Raw genomic sequence first — 24,460 nt, 5'->3', positions numbered from 1 at the left:
CCATGGGTGTGATTTCAGGATCATCACTGGGTCCAAGGAGTCAGAGAAAGCTAATGAACCAATTAAGCCTTTCCCCTTCAGGTTACCATCTGATACCCATGATAAAGTCTTGGCTTGTACTATTGCCCAGGTATTCATTATTCTCATTGTAATATGTATAGCTGGTCAGAATGGAGGTGGACAATATTACTGAAGTGGGAGGTAGGTAGCTCTTATGGTGAGGGAAATTAAGAGTCGCTTGCTTAATTCAGGGTCACATAGGATTCTGAGGTTGTGAACAATTTGGTGCCAGCCTGAGATGATGGCCAGGGAGGGGAGTGAAACCAGAGGCAAGGGGAGAGGTGGAGCTTTGTCTGGAGGGCATCAAAGGGTCTCGCAGGTGGAGCTGAGGAAGTGGTCGACCAAGTTAGCAGTGCAGAATTATTGTAGTGAATGGAAAGCCAATGACTAGGCAAGTGGGAGTTTGAAAGTGCAGCTGTAAGTGTATTGGGGAGAACAGATAGGAACATGGGAACAGGAAGAGGCCATAGCGGTGGGTGCAGAAGGGAGAGAGGTTGGAAGGGGGATGTGGGTGGTGAGAGATCTGAGGTGGTTGGAGATGCCCTTGCTATGAGACCACAGGAGCAGAGAGACCACAAGAGATGAAAAGGCCAAGGAGATGCAAATGGGTAAAAGAGTTTATATGGAGGGGCAGGTTTAAGAAAGACAGAACGACAGTTTATTTGGAGGAGGGAGGACTAGGGAGCCCAGATGGAGACAAGTCACAATGGACAAGGAATCTCTCAGTGCAGTGGAAAAGCAGGTTGAAGATCAGACGGGATCTGCAAGGGACAGAGTATCTACTCCATCAGATCACCACCCAGGTGGTGTAAGTGAGAATGACCCCTTGTTATTCTTGGGATAGATTCATGGATAAACAAATGGGTCTTTTCTCTTTTCAGATAACTGGTGGTGTTGGGTGGATGCTGGTTATTTCAGCCGGCTGGTGGAGCTCTATAAAGACGCGGTGGTGTACCTTCTGACCAGGATGAGGACTGCGCTGTTGGCTCCTGTATTTAGCCATTACATCATTGATGCTCTTCGGGTTTTGGAAAAGCTGCACAAGGTACTGAACTGAAATTGAAGACGGGAAATTTACCATTCTCTTGGGAAATAGTTGCATCCTTGTACTGACAGTACACTGGCTTGGGGGCTGGGGTGAGAAACTTGTGTGTCTTTAAAGGCTGCAGCTACCTCCATCACCCATCTATTGTGAGTTGTTCGCTTGCCAATTCTCTATAAGCCAACATGATCTTAATCTGCTGACATTGAGGTTACTACCTGCCCCAGTTTTGCATTGCATCAGCAGGTTTTCCAGACCAGATGAAATTTGTTTTTCTGAATCTACCCTGTCAAATCTTTTTAATGTTTAAAACTCAATTGAATTGTCCCTCAGCCTTCTTCAATCGAGAATATAAACCAAGGCTTTTGCAGCCGAGTCTCGTTATTCCACCTTGTAAACCCTGGTATAATTCCACTAGCAGTACAGCGGTTGGTTCTGTGCTCTTGAAGCCTGCTTTCTCTCCTGTTAAAATGGTTGGAGGAAATATTGTAATATCTCCACATCGGGTAAAACCAGCCAACCTTGGGTCAGCAACAATCAAAACATAAAATGCTAAAAATACTCAGCAGACCGGGCAGCATCTGTGGGGAGAGAAGCTAAGCTACTGTTTCAGGTCGATGACCTCTGGTCAGAACTGTTTATATGGAGTAAGAGATTGAGGGAAGGTGCTGTATTGGAAGGAAGAGAGGTTAAGGGAGGTGAAACGGAGACTGAGCCGTTCTGAAGGAACGCCATTGACCTGATATGTAAATACTTACATTTTTGAGCTTTCCTTGGCCCTGATCTTTTTTCTCGTTGAGTTGACTAACCGAGATGACTCCACGCTGCCTTGTGCTCAGGCCACTGAGCTAAATTGCAGTCCGATCTCAATAACACATTTCCTATGATGATAGGCTGGGTAAAGTGGGCCTATATTCTCTCTCATTTTGAAAAATGAGAGGCAATCTCATTGGAAAGTACAAGGTTTTGAAGGGGATTGATAGGCGTGAGGGCCTAAGACCTCACCCTGTATAGTTTTTTAAACAAAGCATAAAGAGATATGCTCATTGCTATCTCTTAAAAAAAATTCAAACTGAACAAAGACCTAACACGGCTGAATCTACGTCTGCCTGTGACCCTGAACAAAAGAAGCTACCTGGTAGTATTGGAGAAGTTTGCAGCTTGTTATTCCTGAAGAGCCACTAACTCTGTGGGCTGCACAGACCAAACTCAAGGAGAGCTATACAAAGGCCATTTCATAACCCAGGCTTGCCAACAGGAATCTGCTCATCTGCTAAGCCAAAGGGCCCTGCAACCTTCCTTTCAATTCTTAATTGCTGAGACATTCAACAACCTCGGGGACCCAGACTAGGGATACACATTCTTGTCAAAGACAATGTGGCAAGGTGGGAGTCATGTGGCATGGACCTTTGGTTTGTAGAGCCAATAATATTGCCTTCTGGACTGCAAAGCCTCAGTCTGCCTTTTTACTGTCTGACTAGCAGTCTCACAGACAAGGAGCTCTGGCCCAGGTTGGACACCTGGCCCCACCTATTCCTGCTTCTACTGGAAATTCTGTACCATCACCTACGAGACGGATTGATCTCTGCGTGCCTATCTCATCGTGTGAAGTTAACACTACTAGAAAAGTAAATCATGCAGGTTGGTTTTCAACCCACTGACCTCTGTGGAGGAATACCTCAATGGACTTTGATTCTGGACTCTGGAACATGTGAAACAATATCCCTTTTCTCCGTAGTCCCTGCACTCTGAATCTTTCTTTTCTTTATGCCCCTTTTACTGTATGAATGCAAAGGAGGCAATGATGTGACCTTCCTCTTGCATTTTGAACATGTGAAAATAAACTAACCCTTTGAGCTCATCCTATCTCAAGTTTGCTGTGGGGTTATTCATAGAAATTGGATTACACCAAACTGAGGGGTTAGGAAATACACCACCGCTTACAAAGGGGAAAGCACACCTTTTCTGTTTATGGACGGGTGGTGAGAGGAGAAATTAGTGCTGTTTAAATTACACACACACTCACTCACTCACTCACTCCTGTCTGTGACATAGAGTAGACCCTGAGAGATAGTTTCCTCTGGTTGGGGAATCTAAAACATGGGGACATAGTCTCAGGATAAGGGGCCGGTCTTTTAGCTGAGACGAGGAGAAATTACTTCACTCTGAGGGTTCTGAATCTTTGGAATTCTCCATCCCAGAGGGTTGTGGATGCTCCATCTTTGAATACGTTTAGGACTGGGATAGACAGATTTTAGGGGTCGCAGGGAATTGAGGGATATGGGGAGCGGGCAGGAGAGTGGAGTTGAAGTCCCCAAGACCAGCCATGATCGTATTGAATGGTGGAGCAGGCTCAACAGGCCGTATGTTCTACTGCTGCTCCGTTTTCTTGTGTTCTCGTGTTTTAGAACACCATTTGGACCCGACACACGTTAATGAAAAAGAATTGCTGCCCCTTTGTCGTCTGCTCGGGAGATCAGGTGAAAATCGGAGTTGGTCAGTTGCAGGATGGATGGCTAATCCAGCTCATCATCTTTGCCCGGATGCCTGATTCCCACCTGAAGGGGAGGGTTAAATTGCCCCCATTGTGTGTGCTTTGTTTGTGACTAAAACACCAACCACAGCACAGATCTTTGTTTTGTTCAACACTTTACGTCAAAACTAAGTTTTTTTTCCCCCTTCATCGCCGCACAGGTTAATTTGATCGCTAACCACATCAACTATGAGGTATTTTACATCCACGAACTGAATAACTTGGTCAACTTTGAAACAGATTTTCTTTACTGGGCATCTCAACACGCCGGGGTGGTAAGTACGTTTTGCTTTTGATACTTTTGCAGCCCTTCCAGTTTTCCAGAGTTGGAACGAGCTGTTCATTCTTTCCTTTTCACCATCGTTCTGTCGCTAAGTCTCCTGTTTTATTTTTTACAGAAAATCCAGCCAGCTATTGCAGAGGTAGGTAGACCGCATCCATTTCATTTTAGATAAGGTAAACTGGGTGCCTGTGAAAGGGCTCTTCATCCTTCAGAACTTGCTCTTTAAAGCAAGGAATAACTTGCATTTACATAGCACCTTGTCTCATCCCCAGGATGTGCTTTGCAGTCAGCGGATTGCACTTAAAGTGCCACCACACTTGCGCTGGCCAGTTTGCACACAACAAGATCCCAAATAAAGTACACGAGAGGACTTATTATATAACCTCTGTTCAGTGTTTTGATCAAGAGATAAATGCTGGTCAGAACACCATGGCGAACTGCCCTGCTCTTCTTTAAGTGATGCCCCCGGGATCATTTGCATCCAATGGAGAGGGCAGATGTGGCCTCAGTTTAATGTCTCATCTGATAAAGACATGAAATTGAAATGCCAGCCTAGACAATAAGCCATATAAGGTCTTGAACCCATGACCTCTAACCCAGAGGGAAGAGTGTTTGTGCCAGCTCTCTGCAAGAGAAACTCAGTTACTCTGCCCTTTCCCCATATTCCTGCAAAGCTTTTCTCTTTAGATAATTGTCCAAATCCCTTTTGAAAGCCATGATTGAACCTGCCTCCACCAAACCCGGGCAGTGTATTCCAAATCGTAATCATTTGTTGCATAAAACAAGTTCTTCCTCAAGTTGCTGTTGGTTCATTTTGCCATTCACCTTAAATGAGTGGCCTCTGGTTCTCGACTCTTCCACCAGTGGGAACAGTTTCTCCCTGTCGACTCTGTCCAGCCCCCTCATGATTTTGAACATCTCTATCAAATCTCCTCTCAACCTTCTGTTCTCTAAGGAACTTCTCCCAGTTTATCTACACAACCATGCATCTCTTTAATCACTTCACGTCCTTCCTAAACTGTGGTGCCCAGAATTGGACACAATACTCCAGTTGAGGCCAAGTCAGTGTTTTATACAGGTTCATCATTACCCCCTTGCTTTTTTAATCCATGTCCCTATTTATAAATCCCTGGATCCCAAAAATCTTATTAACCACTTTCTCAAACTGCCTCGCCACCCTCAACATTTTGTGCATATGCACCCCAGGTCCTTGCACCCACTTTAAAATTGTATCCTTTATTTTACTTAGCCTCTCCTCCTCCTTCCTACAAACTGTATCACTTCACACTTCTCTGCATTAAAATTGGTCTGTTGTATTTCCGCCTATTCAACCAACCGTCCCTGACCTCTTGAAGTCTGTCACTATTCTCATATTTCACAACACTTCCAAGTTTTGTGTCGTTTGCAAATTTTGAAACTGTGCCTTGTCATTAATATAGAGCAAGAAAAGCAGTGGTCCTAATGCTGACCCCTGGGGAACTCCACTATATACCTTCTTCCACCCCGAAAACCAACTGTTCACCATTACTCTCTGTCTCCTGTCACTCAGCCAACTTTCCATCCACCCTGCCACTCTCCCTGTTATTCCCTGGGCTTTAACGTTGCTGACAAGCCTATTATGTGGCTCTTTAGCAAACACCTTTTGGAAATCCACACACAACACATCGACCGCGTTACCTTGGTCTTATCTATCGCTAACCTGAACCTTATGACACTATGGGGAGGATTTTCACATCGACACGTAAAATGATGCGAGCGGTGACATCAGGTGTGCGTACTAACATCACCGCGCGTCATCCCGATCTTTCGTTTGGCAGGCGCACGCCGGAGGTGGCTGATTACCCGCCAACCTGTCAAAGGCCTGTTAAGGCCATTAAGTAAACCAATTAAACTAATTTTCAAAGCTGCCCGTCCAACCTTAAGGTTGGGTGGGGGGGGGGGGGGGGGGCGGGGGTGGGGGGCAGGTGAAGAGCCCAGGCGGTCTTCGCATTTTGCATGAAACCTCATCCACGGACGGGATGGGGTTACGTGAAGGGTTTATTAAATTAATAAATATTTTTCACACCATTCGTAAACCTGTCCCAGCTCATGTGACACTTTCACAAGAGGGGACATGTCTAAATCATTTTATTCTTTCTTTATTTGAAACTTTCATTTTGAACTTAATCGCCCCGAGGCAGCTTTGTGCCTCAGGGAGATTTCTGCACTCCTTCACGCGCAGGTAGCACTGAGCGCGGCCTTAATCGGCCCGCCCAGTGTAAAATGGCGGCGCACAGCCGATTGCGGGTGGCGATCGGCCCCGCGTCTGCTCCCGACCGGCCCACCCAACAGAGAGAAAATTCTCCCCTATGATCACTGTCCCCAAATGTTCCCCTACTGACACTTGATCCACCTCATTCCTCAGGATTAGATCCAGCAAAGCCTCCTTCCTCATAGGGTTGGAAACTCTCCCTCTCTCTTCCCTTTACACTGTTACTATCCCAATCTATATTATGATAATTATAACTACATCATTTTTGCACCACTCTAATTTTCTTTCAAGTTTGCTTCACTATATCTTTCCCATTATTCAGTGACCTCTATAAACTATGTCCAGTAGTACAATGGATGATCTATTGTTTCTTAGCTCTAACCAAATAGACACTATCCTTGACCTTTAGGGACATCTTCTCTGTCAGGTATTGTAATAGTCTCCCTAATCACCCCTCCTCCTTTCTTTCCTTCCCTGTCTTTCCAAAATGCTTTGTAGACAGAAATATTTTCTACATTTTTTCACACCTTTATCAGTCATGATTGCCACGATATCATAATCCAGCGGCTATCTGTGCTTGCAGCTCAGCAACCTTAATCAGCACTCCTTGTGTTCACGTGCATGCACTGCAAATCTAACTTAGACCTTATTGCATCCCCTCTTACCCTGGCCCTGCCTCCTGCTGTACTATTTCTTACTGTGGTGCTACCTGTTTCTCCCAATCCCTTGTGCACCTTGGTTCCTTTCTAATGTTGTATCCCAGTCCCCATCTCCCTGCCAAGTTAGTTTAAACCCTCCCCAATGGCACTAGCACACCGCACCTCAGGGATATTGAGCAAGATTTTCCCTTTGTGTTATTTTGTAGTTTTGTTGGCTTAAGATGTGCTGCTTGATCTGTTCCAGGTGCCCATTGCTTTCTGCTCCTATCCTTTTGTCTTGAATGCCCAGGCAAAGACCAAGATGTTACAGACAGATGCTGCCTTACAGATGCAGGTATGTTGTATTGGGACCAGTGGTAAAAGTGAACTGTATTATACTGGAATACACAGCGCATCTTCACCAGTGAGAGGGAGTTCCAGAGGGTGGGGTTTAGACCGTTACAGCGTGGCCGATAGTGTGAAGAAAATGGGGGCGTTGAATAAGACAGCAGCGTTGGAGAAACTCAGAGGGTTGTGGGGCTCGAGGAAATTACAGAACCGGGTAGAGGGATGAGGCCATGCGGGGATTTGAACAGGAGAATTTTTAACTGGAGGCATTCGATACCAGAAGATCAGTGAGAACGGGGGGTGGGGGTGGGGGGTGGGGGGGGTGGGGGGGGCGGGGGCGGGGGGGGCGGGGGCGGTGGGGGGGGTGAACAGGACTTAGTGCAAGTTAGAATACAGGTTAGAGAGGGAATTTCCAGTCAGGTGAAGACATGGGCACCAGTGCTGGGGTGAAGAGGGTGTGGGGTAGAGTTGGAGCAGTGTAAAATTCACAAAGGCTTCTAGGACTTGCAGGAGTGGTAAAGGTTAAAGTGCTTATTGAAAAGGGATTCAAATAGCCACCCCCTCCCCTCCTTTTTTTTTTGGGTCCCTGTTAAACAGATAGCAGTGAACAGGACGAGTCTGGAGAACATCTTCATGCTGCTTACACTGGGGCCGTTCCTGACGAGCAGCCCTTTCCTGGTACTGCATGTTCAGCGGACTAATCTGGTCAGTGACGCCTTGAGAGAGCTGAGCATTCATTCAGACGTGGACTTGAAAAAGCCTTTGAAGGTAAGAGGATTACAGCTGTTAGTCTGGCAATCAGACAGATTGTTGTGCATTAAATTATAATTGAAGAAATCGTCAAGGGGGGGGGGGGGGGGGGCGGGGTTGGTTCCCATGTCTGGATGGCAGCCTTGCCTCAGTCAGTAGCACACTGGCCTTTGAGACAGAAGATGGTGGGTTTAAGCCTCACAATAATATAATCCCTTGTGATCTGGACTGAAAAAGCACTTGGTGAGATGGGGTCAGTTACAATCCCATAATGTTTCACTTTATAGTAAGATGATGAGCAAACAAAATAGCCATTAGGATCCAACTTACAGATTCAGTGCAGCAATGCTTTGTGTAATGATAAAGAACACACCGTCATTCAAGAAGAAGAAAGAAATTGCATTTTTATAGCACCTATCATGACCACAGGAGGTCTTGAAGTGCTTTGCAGCCAATGAAGCTCTTTTTAAAGCATAGTCACTGTTGTAAAGTCGGAAATGTGGCAGCCATTTTGTGCACAGCAAGCTCCCATGAACAGCAATGTGATAATGACCAGATAATGTGTTCTTGTGATGTTAATTGAGGAATAAATATTGTTCAGGACACCAAGGATAACTTGCCTGCTCTTTCACCATGGGATCTTTTATATTCACCTGAGAGGCTGTTAGGGCTTTGGTTTAACATCTCATCTGAAATACAGTACCTCTGAGAGTGTAGCACTTCCTCCGTGCAGCACTGGAGTGTCAGCTTTTTGATTTTTGTGCTTAAATCCTGGAGTGGGTCTTGAATCGCCAACCTTCTGACTCAGGTTAGAGTGTGGGCAACCTCAGCAAATTGTCCTATTGACTTAAATAAGATATATTCTAATGGGTTCTCCAGCATTATTGACTCTCTGAAGCTGACTCAAATCTTGGCTTCTCTCTGTACAAAAATCTGACTGCCCTCGCAAACTTCCTGTTCTAGACCTCCTCTTCCAGCTTGTCTGTAACCCAGCCTCTGTTTCGTTTCTTTCTGTTCGTGGACAATCACGGTTGAAAGGACTTCTCAACGCAATGGGTGCGATGTGTTTTTTGATTACCCAACTAACAAATGGCCGCTTCTTTCATATTTTAGGGAGGGGGGGAGGGAGAAATCCATTTAACATATTACACCACCTTACTAGGTGCCTTTTCTTCAAAGCTTTGAGCACACGGTTGCTTTTTTTTTTAAAAAAAATTCTGCGTTTTAAAGGTCATTTCGCTCTTCAAGTTCTTTGTGTGGGTGGAAGTTGGTGTGGAAAGTGTCCTTGATCTGATTCTGCTGATTTGTTTCTGGGACAGGTGGTGTTCCTGGGTGAGGAGGCAGTGGACGATGGAGGTGTGACAAAGGAATTCTTCCTGCTGCTGCTGAAGGAGTTGCTGGATCCCAAGTATGGCATGTTCACATACTATGAGCAGTCCAGGCTTTTGTGGTTTTCAGAAAAAGTGAGTCTCTTCATTAGTGCTTTGCTTCTTGCCATTCCTGAAAGTTCGGAAGACTTTGCGCCTTTCCCATTCTGCGGAAGGTTGGAACAGGAGTAGGCCGTTGAGCCTGTTCTGCCATTCAGTGAGCACGTGGCTGATCTGCATCCTAACTCCACCTATCCACGTTTTGTCTGTAACCCTTAACGCCCTTGCCTAACAAAAATCTATCAACTCCGTTTGGACCCGCACCTCCCCCACCCCACCCCAGCCTCAGTGTTTTGGGGAAGAGAGTTACAGATCCCAGCTGCAGATGGAATGGAAGCCAATGTGATAAACTTTATCACAGTGTCTTTACCGTGCAGAAGGAAGCCATTCAGCCCATCAAGTCTGCACTGGCTCGCTGAAAGAACATTCCGTCTGCTCCCACTCCCCTGCCTTACCTTAGTCTAAATTTTTTTTTCTCATGCTTTATTTGATATTTTTGGCAATGGCCCCTGGTCACCAACCCCCATGTCACTTGGTATAGCTTCTCCACAAATACTTTAATCAAAATGCTTCATGATTTTTAACATCTGTATCAAATCTCCTCTTAGCCATTTTTGCTCAAAGGACAACAGCTCCAGCTTCTCTAGTCTGTGCACACACCGTAGGTGTCAGCATCTAACTAGACCTTTGAACCATAGAGTCATAGAGGTCTACAGCCCCTCAGTCCATCGAGTCTGCGCCGGTCAAACAAATACCTAACTATTCTAATCCCAGTTTTTTAAAAATAAGCGAAGCTGTATAGTTGGATCTTTTAATGGGGCCGATGCTTTGTGGCGCTAGTGAATATTAATAGGCATTCCACTCAGTATGTACAGTGTCTTCATGATCTCTGAAGGAAGACATGATCAACATGGCCTGTTAGTGGAGTTGAGTTTTGGGTCACAAAAATTGGACTGGGTTTCGTCGACCAGAAATGTTAACTCTCTTTCTCACCACAGATATTGTCTGACCTGCTAAATATTGCTAGCATTTTCCTGTTTTTGTTTCTGATTACTTGAATTACTCCTGGGTATAAATCAGGCACGTTGATGGACACACAACGCAGTCCTTTCTATGCCTCTATGAATGGGGCAGAGTTTAAAGTTCAGGGTGAGAGAGGGGCAAGGGTGGGAGACGGTGAGTGACTTGGCAGGAACCAGTGTCTGGGTGTTAGTGCGTGGAAAGGGGTTGTCCAACCACATTGTAGAGGCCGTCATCTCTAGCCCTGTTAGTAATGTGTAAAATTACAGGTTGCTTGAACTAAAAGCATCTCTCTCTTTCTCTGTCTTTTCTTCCTCTCTCTCTCTCTCTGTTTTTCTCTTTCTCTCTCTTTTCTTCTCTCTCCCTCTCTCTGTTTTTCTCTTTCTCTCTCTTTTCTTCTCTTTCTCTCTCTCTCTTTTCTTCTCTTCTCTCCTTTTCTTTTCTCTTTCTCTCTTTTTGTTTTCTCCCTGTCCCTCCCCTTATGCCCCAGACGTTTGTGGAGTTGAATTGGTTTCACCTGATTGGGATCCTGTGTGGCCTGGCCATTTACAACTTCACGGTGGTGGATCTGCACTTCCCGCTCGTGCTGTACAAAAAGCTGCTGAATGTGAAAGCCACACTGGAGGATCTGAAAGAGCTTTCTCCCACGGAGGGCAGGTGAGTGTCCTGTGCACGGTTTTGGCTGACGCCTTGCAGTATCCTAACCCTTGAGTCAATTTTCCCTCGGTCTCAATACCGGAAATTTGTCCGACTGCTTTCCAAACCGATAAGGATGCTGAGGTTGTGTTTCCAGTCTTGAGTACAATCAGCAGCCCGGGACAACTGTTTTAAGAAGGGCTTTGCTCTTTTTTTCCCTTGACTCACGTTCAGATCGCCAAACACACAAGCTGCAATGAACCAGCACAATCGATGTAGCGTTTTCAAACTTAATTTAAAAAGGAAATGATTTTGCTTTAAATAAAATCCTTTGTATTTAATGAGTGGCAAGTTGGTGAAGTCTGGTTAATACCGCTGCAAACGGCTTCTTCACAAACAAATGACCATTTTTATCTAACCAGTGTCGATCCCGCATCTGGGAGTAACCTGATTTTAAATAACTGAAAGTGCCTTTAGAAAACTGCACAAAACCGTTTGCTGGTTAAATTGGTCTATTGTAGTCAGTTTCTTAAGAAATTAAAAATAAATTGTGTTTAGAAGCATTAAAACATTTCTAATGAGTGCCGTTGTACCCAAAAGATCCAGCTTCATTTTTACCAGCCTCCTTGAAGATTTGCAAATGAATGTAATTAGCAGAAACTCCCATTGGTGGTAAATTCAAACCGGGGAAGGGAGGAGGATGGGGCAGCTGTCTGAGGGGTTCACTGTCAGATTCCCCAGGGTGGAATTCAATTTCCAGTGCAGACGGAGGAAGTATTAAAACTTCTTCAGGAGGAAATGTTAGATACCAGAACCAAACAGACATCCCGAAGGAACATTAAGATTTAGTCAACCTGACTGCATCATTGCCCTTAGGGAATCATTAGAAATAGGGCTAGTGCCCGAGGATTGTAAAGTAGCTAATGAAGTGCCTGTCATTAACAGGGGATCATTGCAAACTCTTTACCCCTCCCACCTAGCAGGCAGATGTGACGGAGTTTGTGTGACTGGGTTTAAATGTCAGCAGGGTAATGATTTTTTACAAATCGCTCCAGCTCACTCAAACAAGTCTGCTCAGGAAACTTGCCTTCTCTTTAAGGACCCTGCAGGATCTGCTGGACTACCCGGAGGACAACGTTGAAGAAACTTTCTGCCTCAATTTTGCGGTAAGGGCCGTTTAGCCTGTACTCCTTAACCTTGGGAAGATTGGCTTGTTGCAATTGCTTCATTTCACCCAGCCCATTATCCTCCAAAACAGGCGCTGTTGATTATAATTAACCGGTTGGTTAACTCTGGACATATTCCTGGAGGTTAGATCATGTGACCCCCCCCCCAACCCCCCGAACCCTTCTTCCACCTTCCCCCCCCCTCCCCCAGACTCCACACCCCACCCCAACACCGCTTAGTCCCTCCCCCTCACGATTCCTTCCTCCAGCCTCACTTCTTCCTCCACCCTTGTTTCCGCCCCTCTCCGCACCCCTTCCCCCCACCCTCCACACCCATTCCACCCCTCTCTGCACCCCTTCCCCCCCCCCCCCTCCCCACCCATTCCTCCCCTCTCCGCACCCCTTCCCTTGCATCTGCAACCCCCCCGCCCCTTTAAACCTACCTCCCCAGTTGTGGTCTTCTCTCTCATTACCTCCTCCCTACCCCTCTCAAATCACCTCCTCCCCCCTCCCCGACACCACCTTCCCCCTGATCCCAGCCTCATCCTACCCTGAAACCTTTTATTCCACCCCCATCCTGTCGCCTTCATTCCCCCCCCTCCCAACTTCGACCCCCACCCCGACACCTCTTCCTCTCCCAGCTGATCCTAGACCTTCCTCTCCCACCTCCTCGACCACCACCCATTGTGAGCATCCACGGTGACTTTCCGACTTCCAAGCGCTGCTTCACAGCAGAGCCATGTCCATGAGAATCCGCCCGGCAGGCCATGGACGTTCCTCCAGTGCGCCGTTGCTGTGGAGCTCCAGCATCTTCTGCTCCTCGGATGTCTGCGATGAGAGCAAAGCCCTGGCGGTAAGTCCCGACTTCTGCACGTCGCACTGGTCAAGACGTGTCCTACGCCGGCGTGTTTTCCCGCCAACGTGGGCGGACGATCCAGGGGTGGGGGGGTGGGGGGGAACGATTCTGGCGGGCAAGCCTAATAACGATACGCTGATGTATTGCAATGAGATTCCCGATGTCCGTTGGCGGACTGATTTCAGGCCGTTCTGAAAGCGATCACGCTTGTGCCACCAACCACGCCAGACACCGGCGAGCATGGAAAATCCCGGCACTTGTCTCTTCAGCCTGGAAAGGGGGTGTCTGAGAGGTGAATTTATAGAGATGTACAGGAGAATGGGGACTAATTGTTGCTTTAAATTCAATTGTGGGAGTAAACCTAGGATCCAACTGGAGAAAGGTTCTAATGTAGGGAAATTCTTCCTCACACTTGAAGAATATTCAACTTTTGGAACAAGTTTCGTGGTAGTCAAGTAAAGACAAAAACCATGGAATCATTTAATGGGAGGGGGCGAGTCATGAAAATCCCTCTGGATAGGGGTATTAGGATAAACTTTCTCATCCACAATTCTCTGGTGATCTTGTGAAATAAGATGGGTTCGCAAACGGTTTCCCCATACAATGTCTTGTGTGGGTGGAAACAAACTGAGCATTGTTTTGTGTGCGATTCTCCCCCAATTTTCATATCCTAACTCTTTGCCCTGTTGAAATGAACAGATTCTTCGAGAAAACTACGGAGTCACAGAGCTCCAGGAGCTGATCCCTGGAGGTAAGAGCCTACCTGTGAGGAAGGACAACAGGTGAGTGTCTATGTTGCATCTCTCCCTTCAGTGAAGAGGTCTGGCTGAGAGTATATTGCCTGAACAAAGCATTTGTAGAGTGCGATTACATCTGCTGGATGAATAATAAGTACTTTGAAATTGGAACTTAGATTGCATTTGGTAGAGAAAAGTGCAATTTTACTTTGCCCAGTCTTAATAAGGCTCGAGGCTAAAGAAAGAGACTGAGGGGGTGATCTATTTAAGTTATTTTGGGGTTTGATTGGGTAGACATAGAGAAGATACTTCTACCTGTGGGTCAATCGTAAACCAGGCATCATATATTATTGATAGCCATCAGTGAACCCAATAAGGAACTCAGGAGAAACTTCTTTACTCTTGAAATTGGTTAGAACATGGAATTTGTTACCACATTTAGTGATTGATGTGAATAGTATAGATGCTTCAGTTAAAGGGAAGCTAGATAAGTATAATGGGGAGAAATGAAGAGGTGGCTCTTGTGAGATATGGAGACTTCTAGCATAGACCATTTGAAATTCTGTGTACTTCTGTCTTATCTTTGCTCCCAAACCCAAGTTATGTGAGTAGCACATTTATAACATAAGAACATAAGAAATAGGGACAGGAGTAGGCCATTCGGCCCCTCTAGCCTGCTCCGCCATTCAATAAGGTCATGGCTGATCCTCTTGTGTTTCGATTTCCACATTCCTATCTAACCGCGATAACCTTTGATTCCCTTGCTGAACAAGAATCTAACAACCTCTGCCTTAAAAATATTCAGTGACCCCACCTCCACCACCTTCTGGGACAGAGAATTCCAAAGTCACACAACCCTCGGAGAGAAAAAATTTCCCCTCATCTCTGTCCTAAAAGGGTGCCCCCTAATTTTAAAACAGTGCCCCCTAGTTCTGGACTCACCCACAGATGGAAACATCCTTTTGACATCCACCTTGTCAAGGCCGTTCAGGATCTTGTTTACTTCAATCAAATCACCCCTCACTCTTCTAAACTCCAGTGGAAACAAGCCCAGTCTGTCCAACCTTTCCTCATAAAGCAACTCACTCATTCCAGGTTATCAATTGAGTAAACCTCCTTTGAACCACCTCTGAGAGGTCAGAGAGCACAGCAGAGACTCAAGCTGACTAAGTATCAAACCTGATTTTGCGTTACCTTGTTGCGCGACAATGATGTCTTCCTGAGCTGTCTCTCCCAATGGTGGGGTGCTGTCTTTGGCGGAAGAACCTAGCTGTAGTATTTGAAGTTTTTTTTATTTGTTCATGGGATGGGGTGTCGCTAACTAGGCCAGCATTTGTTGCCGATCCCATGAGAACTGAGTGGCTTGCTAGGAGTCTGGAGTCACATGTGGACCACTCAAACCAGGTAACCACAGCAGATTTCCCCTTCCCTGAAGGGCATTAGTGAACAACAATGGTCTTGTGGTTATCATTAGACTTGAATTCAAATTTCACCATCTGCCATTTGAACCCAGATCCCCAGAGCATTACCCTGGGTCTGTGGGTCACTAGTCCAGTGACAACACCACTATGCCACCACCTGTCCTGCTGTGCTTTCTCTTTCAATTGATGCTTTGCCTTCATTAAAAAGAAAGATCTGGGTAAACTGAATTGTCCGTATTTGTAAGAAACAACTTTATTCATATAGCGTTATATTACAACCTCGGGTTCTCTCAAAGCACTTCATTGACAATGAATGAATTTTAAGCATAGTCACTGTTCGGGGGGCCGGTAGCTCTTCTGGAAGCCAGTAGCTCTGTTGGCTTTAGCATGTGGATCAGAATAATGTCAATAGCATGAGGTTCAATCCCTGTTCTGGCTGAGCTAGGCCTGGAGCCTGCCTGCCTTGCCTTGCTCCCTAGTAAAGTCAGTGACCCTCAAATCAAGGATGCTACCTAGAGAAGAGAGAGTTGCTGTTGCAATGTAGGCAAACTTGAGAGCCAATTTGCACAGTAAGACCCCATAAGCATCAAATGAGATGTATGACCAGATAACCTGTTTTTTCTTTGTGAATGCTGGTTGAGGACAACATCTACTGAACTCTTTTGAATGGGACTGTAGGATCTTCTACATTCACCTGAACTACCAGGACAAGCAGAGGAAGCCTCCGTTTAATGTCTCACTTGAGGTATCAGTGACAAGACTTTCACCTCCTAGGTCACAAAGTTTTGGGTTCACATACCACACCAGCAAGCTGAACAAACCATTCAGGTTGGCACATCCAGCCAGTGCTGAGGGAATGCTGCACTGTTGCAGGTGCTGCCTTTCTGACGAAACATTAAACCAATCCCCCTCTGCCTCCTTGGGTAGAAGTGGCACTTTTTGAAGAAAAGCAGGAGCGTTCTCACGTGTCCTGACCAATATTTACCCCAAAACCAACATTACTCATAACAGATTATCTGGGCATTAGCTGATGACTGAGTGTGGGAGCTTGCTGTCTGCAAATTGGTTGCTGGGTTTCCATTTCAACAGTAACTACACTTTAAAAGTACTTCATGGCTGTTAAGCACTTTGGGATGCCCTGAGGTTATGAAAGTTGCCATGCAGATGCAAGTTCTATTTCTGACAATGCTGCACTCCCTCAGTGTTCTATTGAATTAACAGCCTCAATAACATGCTCAAATTCTGGTGTGGGCCTTGAACCTACAGCTTTCTAACTTTGATGTAAGAGGGCTACCTGTGAGCCAAGGTGTAGCTTATTGTCACAGGTGTGGGTTGAGATGGTGGCGTAGTGGTAATGCCTTTGGACTAATAAACCCAGCTAATGCTCTGGGAGAACAGGTTCAAATCCCACCACCAGTGGAATTTCAACTAATAACTCTGGAATTGAAAACTAATCTCAGTGATGGTGAAGTTACCAGTGATTGTCCTTAAAAAACCATCAGGTTCACTAATGCCAGTTAGGGAAGGAAATCTGTCGTCCTTACCTGGTCTGGTCTACACGTGACTCAGGCCCACAGCAATGTGGTTGACTCTTAACTGCCCTCTGAAATGGCCAAGCAATTAGGGATGGGCAACAAATGCTGGCCTTGCCATCGACGCCCACATCCCATGAAAGAATAAAGAAAAAAAAACGGGTTGATCTTCTGAAATATCATTTTTATTATAACTATTCTGTGGCTTAATTTGGCAGCAGCAGGTTCACTTACACTTGTGACTTGCTGTTGGACCTCCCAAACAGTGGGGGGGGGGGGCACAATGTTGAAATGCAGAAAGAACAACTGAAGGATTTAAAAGTTGACCTGGCTGCAGTTAAATATGTTTGGGCAGCTGGGGATCATTCACTCATCATATTTCACTGGTAATCCTCACGGCGATTCCACTGTCATTTTCCAGGAAGGAATTTGTGCAAGCTTACGTGGACTACATCTTCAACAACTCTGTCCAGGAGCTCTTCTCGGCTTTCTCCAGTGGCTTCTTGAAGGTTTGTGGAGGGAAGGTTCTTCAGCTCTTCCAGCCCAATGAGCTGATGGCCATGGTGGTGGGGAACACCAGTTACAACTGGAAGGAGTTAGAGATGGTAAGAGCCCTCACAAGACGCTCTGCTCATCGGGCCTTAACTTGAACCTGTTTACGGCCCTACAGGATCTCCTGGTCCTTAGCCAATAATATCACCAAAATAATAGCGCTCGTTATCCTAGTCTGCTGGCATCGAAACAAGGTCTAGTTGTTGTCTTCAAATGTGGCAGTAATGATTAATAGCCGAACATTCTCCAGCCTGGACCAATGCTGGAACCCAAGAGTAATATCCTACCCGTGACAGTTCCTAAAATGCTGAGTTTCCCAGGATTGGTTGACACCAAGTGTACAGAAATGGCTATTTAATTTTAGTGAAGATCAATTTTGGTACCTGGGCCATAGATTGGTTTTGGAAATTGTTTATCAATTTGCAACCCACCACCTCCCCCACCCCAACCCCCAACCCGCTTTCTTCCTTCCTGAATCAGCAGCATAAGGATAGATTATCTGCTCATTATCACATTGCTGTGTTGTGTGATCTTGCTGTGTACAAATTGGTTGCTGCACTTCCTACATTAGAACAGTGACTACACTTCAAGAGTCCTTCACTGGCTGTAAAGGGCTTTGGGATGTACTGTAGTGTTGAAAGGTGCTACATAAATGCAAGTCTTTCTCCTCCCCCACCCCCCTCCACTGCAGTAACTTGCATTTTCAACACCACCAGCCTGAACAATACTGTACCCCATACTTTGTAGGTCCTGCATCAATGGATTAAAATGCTGACTGGATTTTACAATGAGCAGGTGGCCTGCTCTACCCCACCCCCTGGTGGTGAAGGTGAAAATTACCCCCTTTGTACTTCTGAAGAGGCAGATACGCCATTTTTAGGAGGTGCCTTTACTTTCCAGTAACAAAGTTCTGTAAATCAGAGGTTTCGTGCATTCTGTGGATTTTTTTGAATTATTGATTCTGATGTTTTTCCAGTTTTATAAAGATCTCCTCCGTTGAAATCTCAAGCCTTTTAAATCTAGCCCAGTCAAATCAAGTCAATGAAAGCTTTCACTTATATAGGGCCTTTAATGTGGTAAAATGTCACAACAGTGCTTCAACAACAGTGTTAATCTCCTGGGTCAATGAACGAGACATTCGGATGGGTGAGGTAGGTTTTAAGGAGCATCTTAAAGGAGGAGAGAAAGGTAGAGAGTTTTACTGAGGGAACTTGAGAGCTTAGAGCCTTGGATGGCTGGAGGCTGTCCATGTTGGGGCAAAGGATGGACAAGAGACCAGAGATGAGGGGCACAGAGGTCTCAGAGGTTTGTACAGCTGAAGTGTGGGGGTGGGAGGGTTTACAGAGAAATAAGAGGTTGAGACCATGGAGGGATTCGAATATGAAGATGAGAATTTCAAAATGAAGGCATTTGGGGGCAGGTGATGCCTGAACGGGACTTGATGCGAGTTAGGGTGTCTAAGTTATTCCATGTGTCACAAAGTGAGGGGGAAATATTGTAGCTTCTTTGTGATCTGATCTGTGCCAGCATTCTGAGGTGAGTCACTCCAATTGTCCAGTGTAGTGGGGTTGTCGATACCACCGGTGTGTACTGCTTAGACACCATTAACCTGTTTGGGGAAGTCACCAAGAAATGTTTATTAACGTTACTGAACTATTTACAGTACAGGGTTCAGGAATGGAGAGGACGTTGCTATCCAGCGCTACACCGCCAACCTAGGCTCTCGGTCAGGTGCCTTCTTAATGTCACTGGTGGGTGGTACTGTCCTCAGTCCCAGGTTAACCCTTTAATGTACTGGATCCTTCTACTACAGTATCTACATGATAAAATCCTGCAGTCTGTTTTATAAATGAAAGGTCACCATGTTGTGTTATGATACCATCGCTGTTGTGTCTCGATTATGAGACCTTGAGACTTGTATATTTAAACATGAGCCATTTATTGTTAATATTTAACTGTGCACAGATCCCTGGTTACTGCTGTCGTGCATGATGCTGCTACCTCCATGCAGGCTGCTTCCAGAGTGTTCTCTCTAGCCTGTTCTCTCAGTCTATTATTATGTGACTCTATACATCACACCATGGTGGTGCTAGTCTCCAATCCCACATTAACCTTTGCTCTGCTGAGCATCTTTACATTACAATGACATGCAGGCACACACAGCATCACACAACACCTTTAAAACTGATTTTACAAAGAAACCTGTCCATTTAACTGTAATAACTTAATTGGCAGCACATCCACGAACATTCACTCCCTCCACCACTGACGCACAGTGGCAGCAGTGTGTACCATCCACAAGATGTACTGCAGGAATTCACCAGAATTAGACAGCACCTTCCAAACCCACGACCACTCTCACCTAGAAGGACAAGAGCAGCAGGCAGATGGGAACACCACCACCTGGAGGTTCCCCTCCAAGTCACTCACCATCCTGACTTGGAAATATATCGTTGTACCTTCACTGTCACTGGGTCAAATCCTGGAACTCCCTCCGTAACAGCGCTCTGGGCGTACTTACACCACGTGGACTGCAGCGGTTCAAGAAGGCAGCTCACCACCAGCTTCTCAAAGGCAGCTAGGGATGGGCAATAAATGCTGGCCCAGCCAGCGAAGCTCATCTCCCATGAATGAATAAAACAAAAATAGCTGCTATTAAAATCCAGTTCCTCCTGAAATGTGTGTGTCACCATTATGATAGGAAATGTTATCCAATTCAAGTTGCTTTTTGATGTCAGATGTGTGTATATGTGAGTACACGTCTGTGCATGCTTTTGTTTGTCTGTCTCTGTGTTGATCCTTGAACTGCGAAGTTTCTCATGCAAGGTTTTGTTTTATTGAATTGTGTTTTGCCAGAGTGCGATATACAAAGGGGATTATCATCCTGCACATCCTACCATAAAAATATTTTGGGAAGTATTCCATGAGTTCCCTTTGGAGAAAAAGAAGTTGTTTCTGTGTAAGTCTGGTTATTTTTTCTGTAAATGTGACCTTGTCGGTTGTTAAAAGTCTCTCAGGCAAATGCACGTGTTGGCTATTGAGAAATCAGGACACCGGGTTTTTTTCTTCCCACCATCAAGTGTGATGTTCCTCTGCAGCTGGCTGGTTTTATGGTTACAGTTGGGGGCCATTGCAGGTCTTGAGGTCTGGTCAATAGCTTTTGACCCAGGCCTCCTAGTGAAAGAACAGCAGAGAGGAGACCTCCCCTCTGGGACCCAAGGTAAGAAATTTGGGACTTTTTCAGTCCTCTCTGGCTCGCTGCTTGTACCTGCTCAAGTGGTCCAAGGGGCATCTCGCCACCAGCTTCTTGGGGCACTGCATGAGGTATTAGAGGCAGGAGATCGCAAACAGCCCTCTACCCACCTCAGTTCCACTTGCACTCACTGTAGCCGCCAGTGCAGCTTCATCCTTTCCTCCACCCCCACCCCCTCCTCCAACCACTCTTCAAATTGCCTGGGGCAAGATAAAAAGGGTAGGCCCCAGTCGAACAAGACACTCCAGCTTTTTCCTGACCTTTGCACTCACACAAGGGGGAACAAATGCACCCTGAGGAAAAGCTCATGAACATTGATCCATCGCGTGTGGGGTTTTTTTTTCTCACTTGTTCATGGCGTCAACGGCAGGTTGTCCACTGGTGATCCTGTACTCCCAGTGAGAAGCCCCTCCCCCTTTCTAGGGCACATTTTTAAAGTGAAACGTGCCAGAGGGAATCCTCGTCTCGTGCTTGTTGATCTAGGGATTGGCTTATGGGGGTTCAGAGCTGGACTTCATTCCGTTTCCACTTCTGCAACCTGTAGAAGGGCCCGTGTGTGTTGTCTTTTAGAGCGGCAGGCCTATTGAGCCCCCCATCATCCTTGCAGGGCGTTGCTGGGTTCCAGTGATCCGGCGAGCCTGTATCAGTGAGGAGCAAGGCCGTGTGCTGCAAACTTCTGTCCACCTTTGCAACCATCAGCCGATCTGCTGATCTAGGATTCTGCTGTGGTTGGACTTATTGACTGGCGGTCCTTCCTCACCATGTCACAAGGTGCTGTACAGTAGGTTGATGGGGGGTTTTGCATGGTGTAGGGGCACCACCCTCCACCTCACCCTACCCTAAACACCCTGCTGTTGCGGTCCACCACTGCTTGTTCCGTCAGCAGATGTCCTGCCAATGATGCAGCTAGCCTCAGTCACTGGTGGTTTCAACCCCCTGCTGGGTGGTAGCTGCAACTCATCACATCCCACTTCCAATGCCTTCAGGTCGGTGCATTTATATTGGATTTCAGTCCACATCTCTCTTGTGAATGATAAACCTCATTCTCCTTCTTCATTCTAATCATTCTTGATTCCCACCCGCACCCTGAATAGGGCCTCGATCTCTTCAGATCCATTATCGGCCATGCCTCCTTAATCGAGTGATCAGATTCTCGGCATATTCTTCATTTTAAACGATGAAATTTATTTTGCTGCCATTGTTAAGGAAAGCTGTTTAATTTTGGGAAGTTTGATGGGGTCGGGGAGAGGTGAAGGAGCTTGGAAAAGGTTAGATTTCATCAGTGTGAGCTAGAGGCCTATTTGAGGAAAGGTCGGTCAAAGGGCCCTCTCTCCGTGTCCTGACTGTTGCTGTTTACAAAGATATTGTGCAGGCGCCAGCTCAGTGTCGTGACATCCACTCAGGCTGGGGGCAGACTTCCTGTCAGCGTGGGCACCATTAGGGGAGATGATTCCTTACCCGGCAAACCTCATTGCCACGAGGTAACAATGGTGTGAAAACTCGGGCAGCATCTGTGGAGATTGAAAAACGTGGGGCGAACGTTCCTGGTCAATGACTCTTAACAGGTGAAAGTCTTGATGAAAGATCAACGACCTGAAAGGTTAACATTTTCCCCTGTCTCCCTCTGCACCGATGCTGTCAGACCTGAGTTCCCATCATTCTCTATCTTTTGTTTCAGATTGCAAACCCCTGCAGTTTTGTTACTATTCAAAAACCTGCCTCCCCCCACCTCCAAATTTAAAACCAAAGCTTTGGCATTCCCGGACCACTTGGTTGACCTTGCCTTCTGTCCGACAGTGTTCAACCTTGGTGTCAGTCTGCACTTCGACTCTTGGCCCGCTGGCTAGGCTTTGCAATTTTACTTCTTCCTATTCCATCCCACACGTGCGCTGTCTGAAGGAAGGCCCTTGGGCATCGACTGCGTGCCAATGCTTCACTCTGAACCATTTTTCCTTGGCGGTTCTTGGCAGTGGTGGATTGCCATTGCTTTTCACTCTGAGGGGGCCGGGCACAGAGGCAGGCCCCATCTCTACCCCAGCTGGAACGGGAATCGAAGCCGCACTGTTGGTGTTGTTCTCACCCACACACACGACCGTCTAGCCAACTGAGCTTACCCTGTCCCCTCTTAATTTATCTACGTGTGCTGCAGTTATTTGTTCACTAATTGGGGTTCTTTGCCCAACTCTGCTTCAGGAACTTTAATAGAAATGGGATTCTCACCTTTTCATTTCTGTCTTCCGCCCGTAGTGTTTTTGACTGGTAGTGACCGCATTCCCATTTATGGGATGGCAAGTATTCGGATGACTATTCAGCCCACTGCTGGAGGGGAGCGCTACCTGCCGGTAGCTCATACCTGTTACAACCTGCTGGATCTCCCCAAGTATACGAATAAAGCGACACTGATTACTAAACTCACTCAGGCTATCGATCACCACGAAGGCTTCAGCTTGGTATGAAATGAACTCCTCTTCATTCCATTGCAAGGAGATATACCAATTTAATAAGCACTTTATTATTATTATTATTATTATTATTAGAGATTATTTTACAAAATGCAGTCTCGTTTTAAAAGATTATTTTGCAGCATAGTCTAACGGACTATCCTTTGACTGTAATTCCAAACTTTGGGTACATTTTAAACAAGCTTTTGCTATTGCTGCAGCTGCGTGTTTTTTTTTAAAAGCGTTAAGTTTAATTGGAATGTGACGTGTTTTAATTGGCATGGCAAACAAGTAGGATCGGTTGGAGGGGGCCTGGCTTACCTGAGCCTGGCAGACACTACCAGGTTTCAGTGATGCTCCCTGCTGTAACCTCTGAAACGGACATGACCAAAGAATGGCTGAGAAATTGGATGGTTCTCTTGCCTGTTTTTTTTTTTTGTGGCGCTAAGTGGACAGGAAATACGCGCTCGTTGCAAACCGGAGGGATGCCACCTCCTGTTTTTGGTGATGGCCAGGATCCACACCTAAAATGGGTATTAGTTAGGCCCTTCTCATGTGGAAATAAGCAGTTCAGTAGCCATTTTGGCCTCCCACTCTCTGTGCACCCCACCACCCCCCCCCCCCCCCCCCACTCCCCCCACAAGATTGAATAGCTTTGAGGCTCTCAGAAAAACCTGGCCTACAGGCAGCCCCTAAAGGGCCCGCTGGTGGCTGCCCCCCCCCCCAACAAGTTGGCCAAAAAGACTTGTCTTGAACGGGGAGCTGGGAAGAGGAGGAGGGATAATCGATCGCGTAATCGAGCTGCGTGCCGCGGCCTGTCTGTTGTTCAGGCCCTGGTTCTCACCAAGGCCTCGACGCCCCCTCCAATAACCGTTCTCGTTGGTGATGTCAATCTTTGGAATTCTCTACCCCAGAGAGTAGTGGAGGCTGGGCCACTGAATCTCCGAGGTTGAGTTACACAGGCGTTTGATCAACAAGGAGGTCGTGGGTCATGGGGGTGCAGGAAGGAAAGCGGAGTTAAGGCCACGCTCAAATCAGCCATGATATCGAACGGTGGAGCAGGCTCGAGGGGCTGAATGGCCTACTCCTGTTTTTTTTTAATCCTATGTATGACCCTTCTCCCGAGAGGGCTTGGCCCATTTAAATGCGGCCCAATACCGCATGCGCCTCGGACCTACCCAGGCCTGGACCAGAGCAACTTTTCTTGTAAGTGTAAAGATTGTGAAAGCCGCTCCTGGCCAAGGCGTGCATCAGAGACAGTGACCGGCTGGCTCCTCCCAATCCACACCAAAACCGGCTGTCAGCAGGAAGAGAGGTCGGACAGGCTGGGAGGGCTGGGAGGAGCAGAAGTGGGCGGCTGATTTGCGTCCAGACCCAAGGACCTGATTTCACTCCCTTCCGTATTTAATTTGCTGCACCAGTTCCTCAAGGGGTTAAAGTCAGCTGCTTTTTAAACTCAGCCAGTAACCAAGTGCTGTGGAATGCTAAACCATAAGGGAGCCCAAAGAAGCATT

General features: G+C 46.5%; 1 protein-coding gene across 11 annotated transcripts in view; it reads left to right on the top strand.

Annotated features, from left to right (window-relative positions):
• Positions 1–23,560, top strand: part of LOC121281084 (probable E3 ubiquitin-protein ligase HERC3) — an 89,994-nt gene extending 66,434 nt beyond the window's left edge. For 9 of the 11 annotated variants that reach the window (XM_041193756.1, XM_041193748.1, XM_041193765.1 and 6 more), the window contains 12 exons: positions 942–1,105; positions 3,797–3,910; positions 4,034–4,057; positions 7,073–7,162; positions 7,753–7,923; positions 9,225–9,368; positions 10,843–11,009; positions 12,088–12,154; positions 13,710–13,792; positions 17,122–17,305; positions 20,109–20,211; positions 22,753–23,560. In XM_041193756.1, the coding sequence (XP_041049690.1) occupies positions 942–1,105; positions 3,797–3,910; positions 4,034–4,057; positions 7,073–7,162; positions 7,753–7,923; positions 9,225–9,368; positions 10,843–11,009; positions 12,088–12,154; positions 13,710–13,792; positions 17,122–17,305; positions 20,109–20,211; positions 22,753–22,961 (1,520 nt within the window). In that variant the 3' untranslated portion in view covers positions 22,962–23,560. Of the gene's footprint in view, positions 1–941; positions 1,106–3,796; positions 3,911–4,033; positions 4,058–7,072; positions 7,163–7,752; positions 7,924–9,224; positions 9,369–10,842; positions 11,010–12,087; positions 12,155–13,709; positions 13,793–15,803; positions 15,914–17,121; positions 17,306–20,108; positions 20,212–22,752 lie in introns of those variants that run through there. The other 2 variants (XR_005943818.1, XR_005943819.1) reach the window with 2 other exon arrangements.
• Positions 23,561–24,460: the final 900 nt, after the last annotated feature.

The sequence above is a fragment of the Carcharodon carcharias genome, chromosome 1 (assembly GCF_017639515.1).
Source record: "Carcharodon carcharias isolate sCarCar2 chromosome 1, sCarCar2.pri, whole genome shotgun sequence".
NCBI lineage: Eukaryota > Metazoa > Chordata > Chondrichthyes > Lamniformes > Lamnidae > Carcharodon > Carcharodon carcharias.
This window is presented reverse-complemented; position numbering and strand designations above follow the sequence as displayed.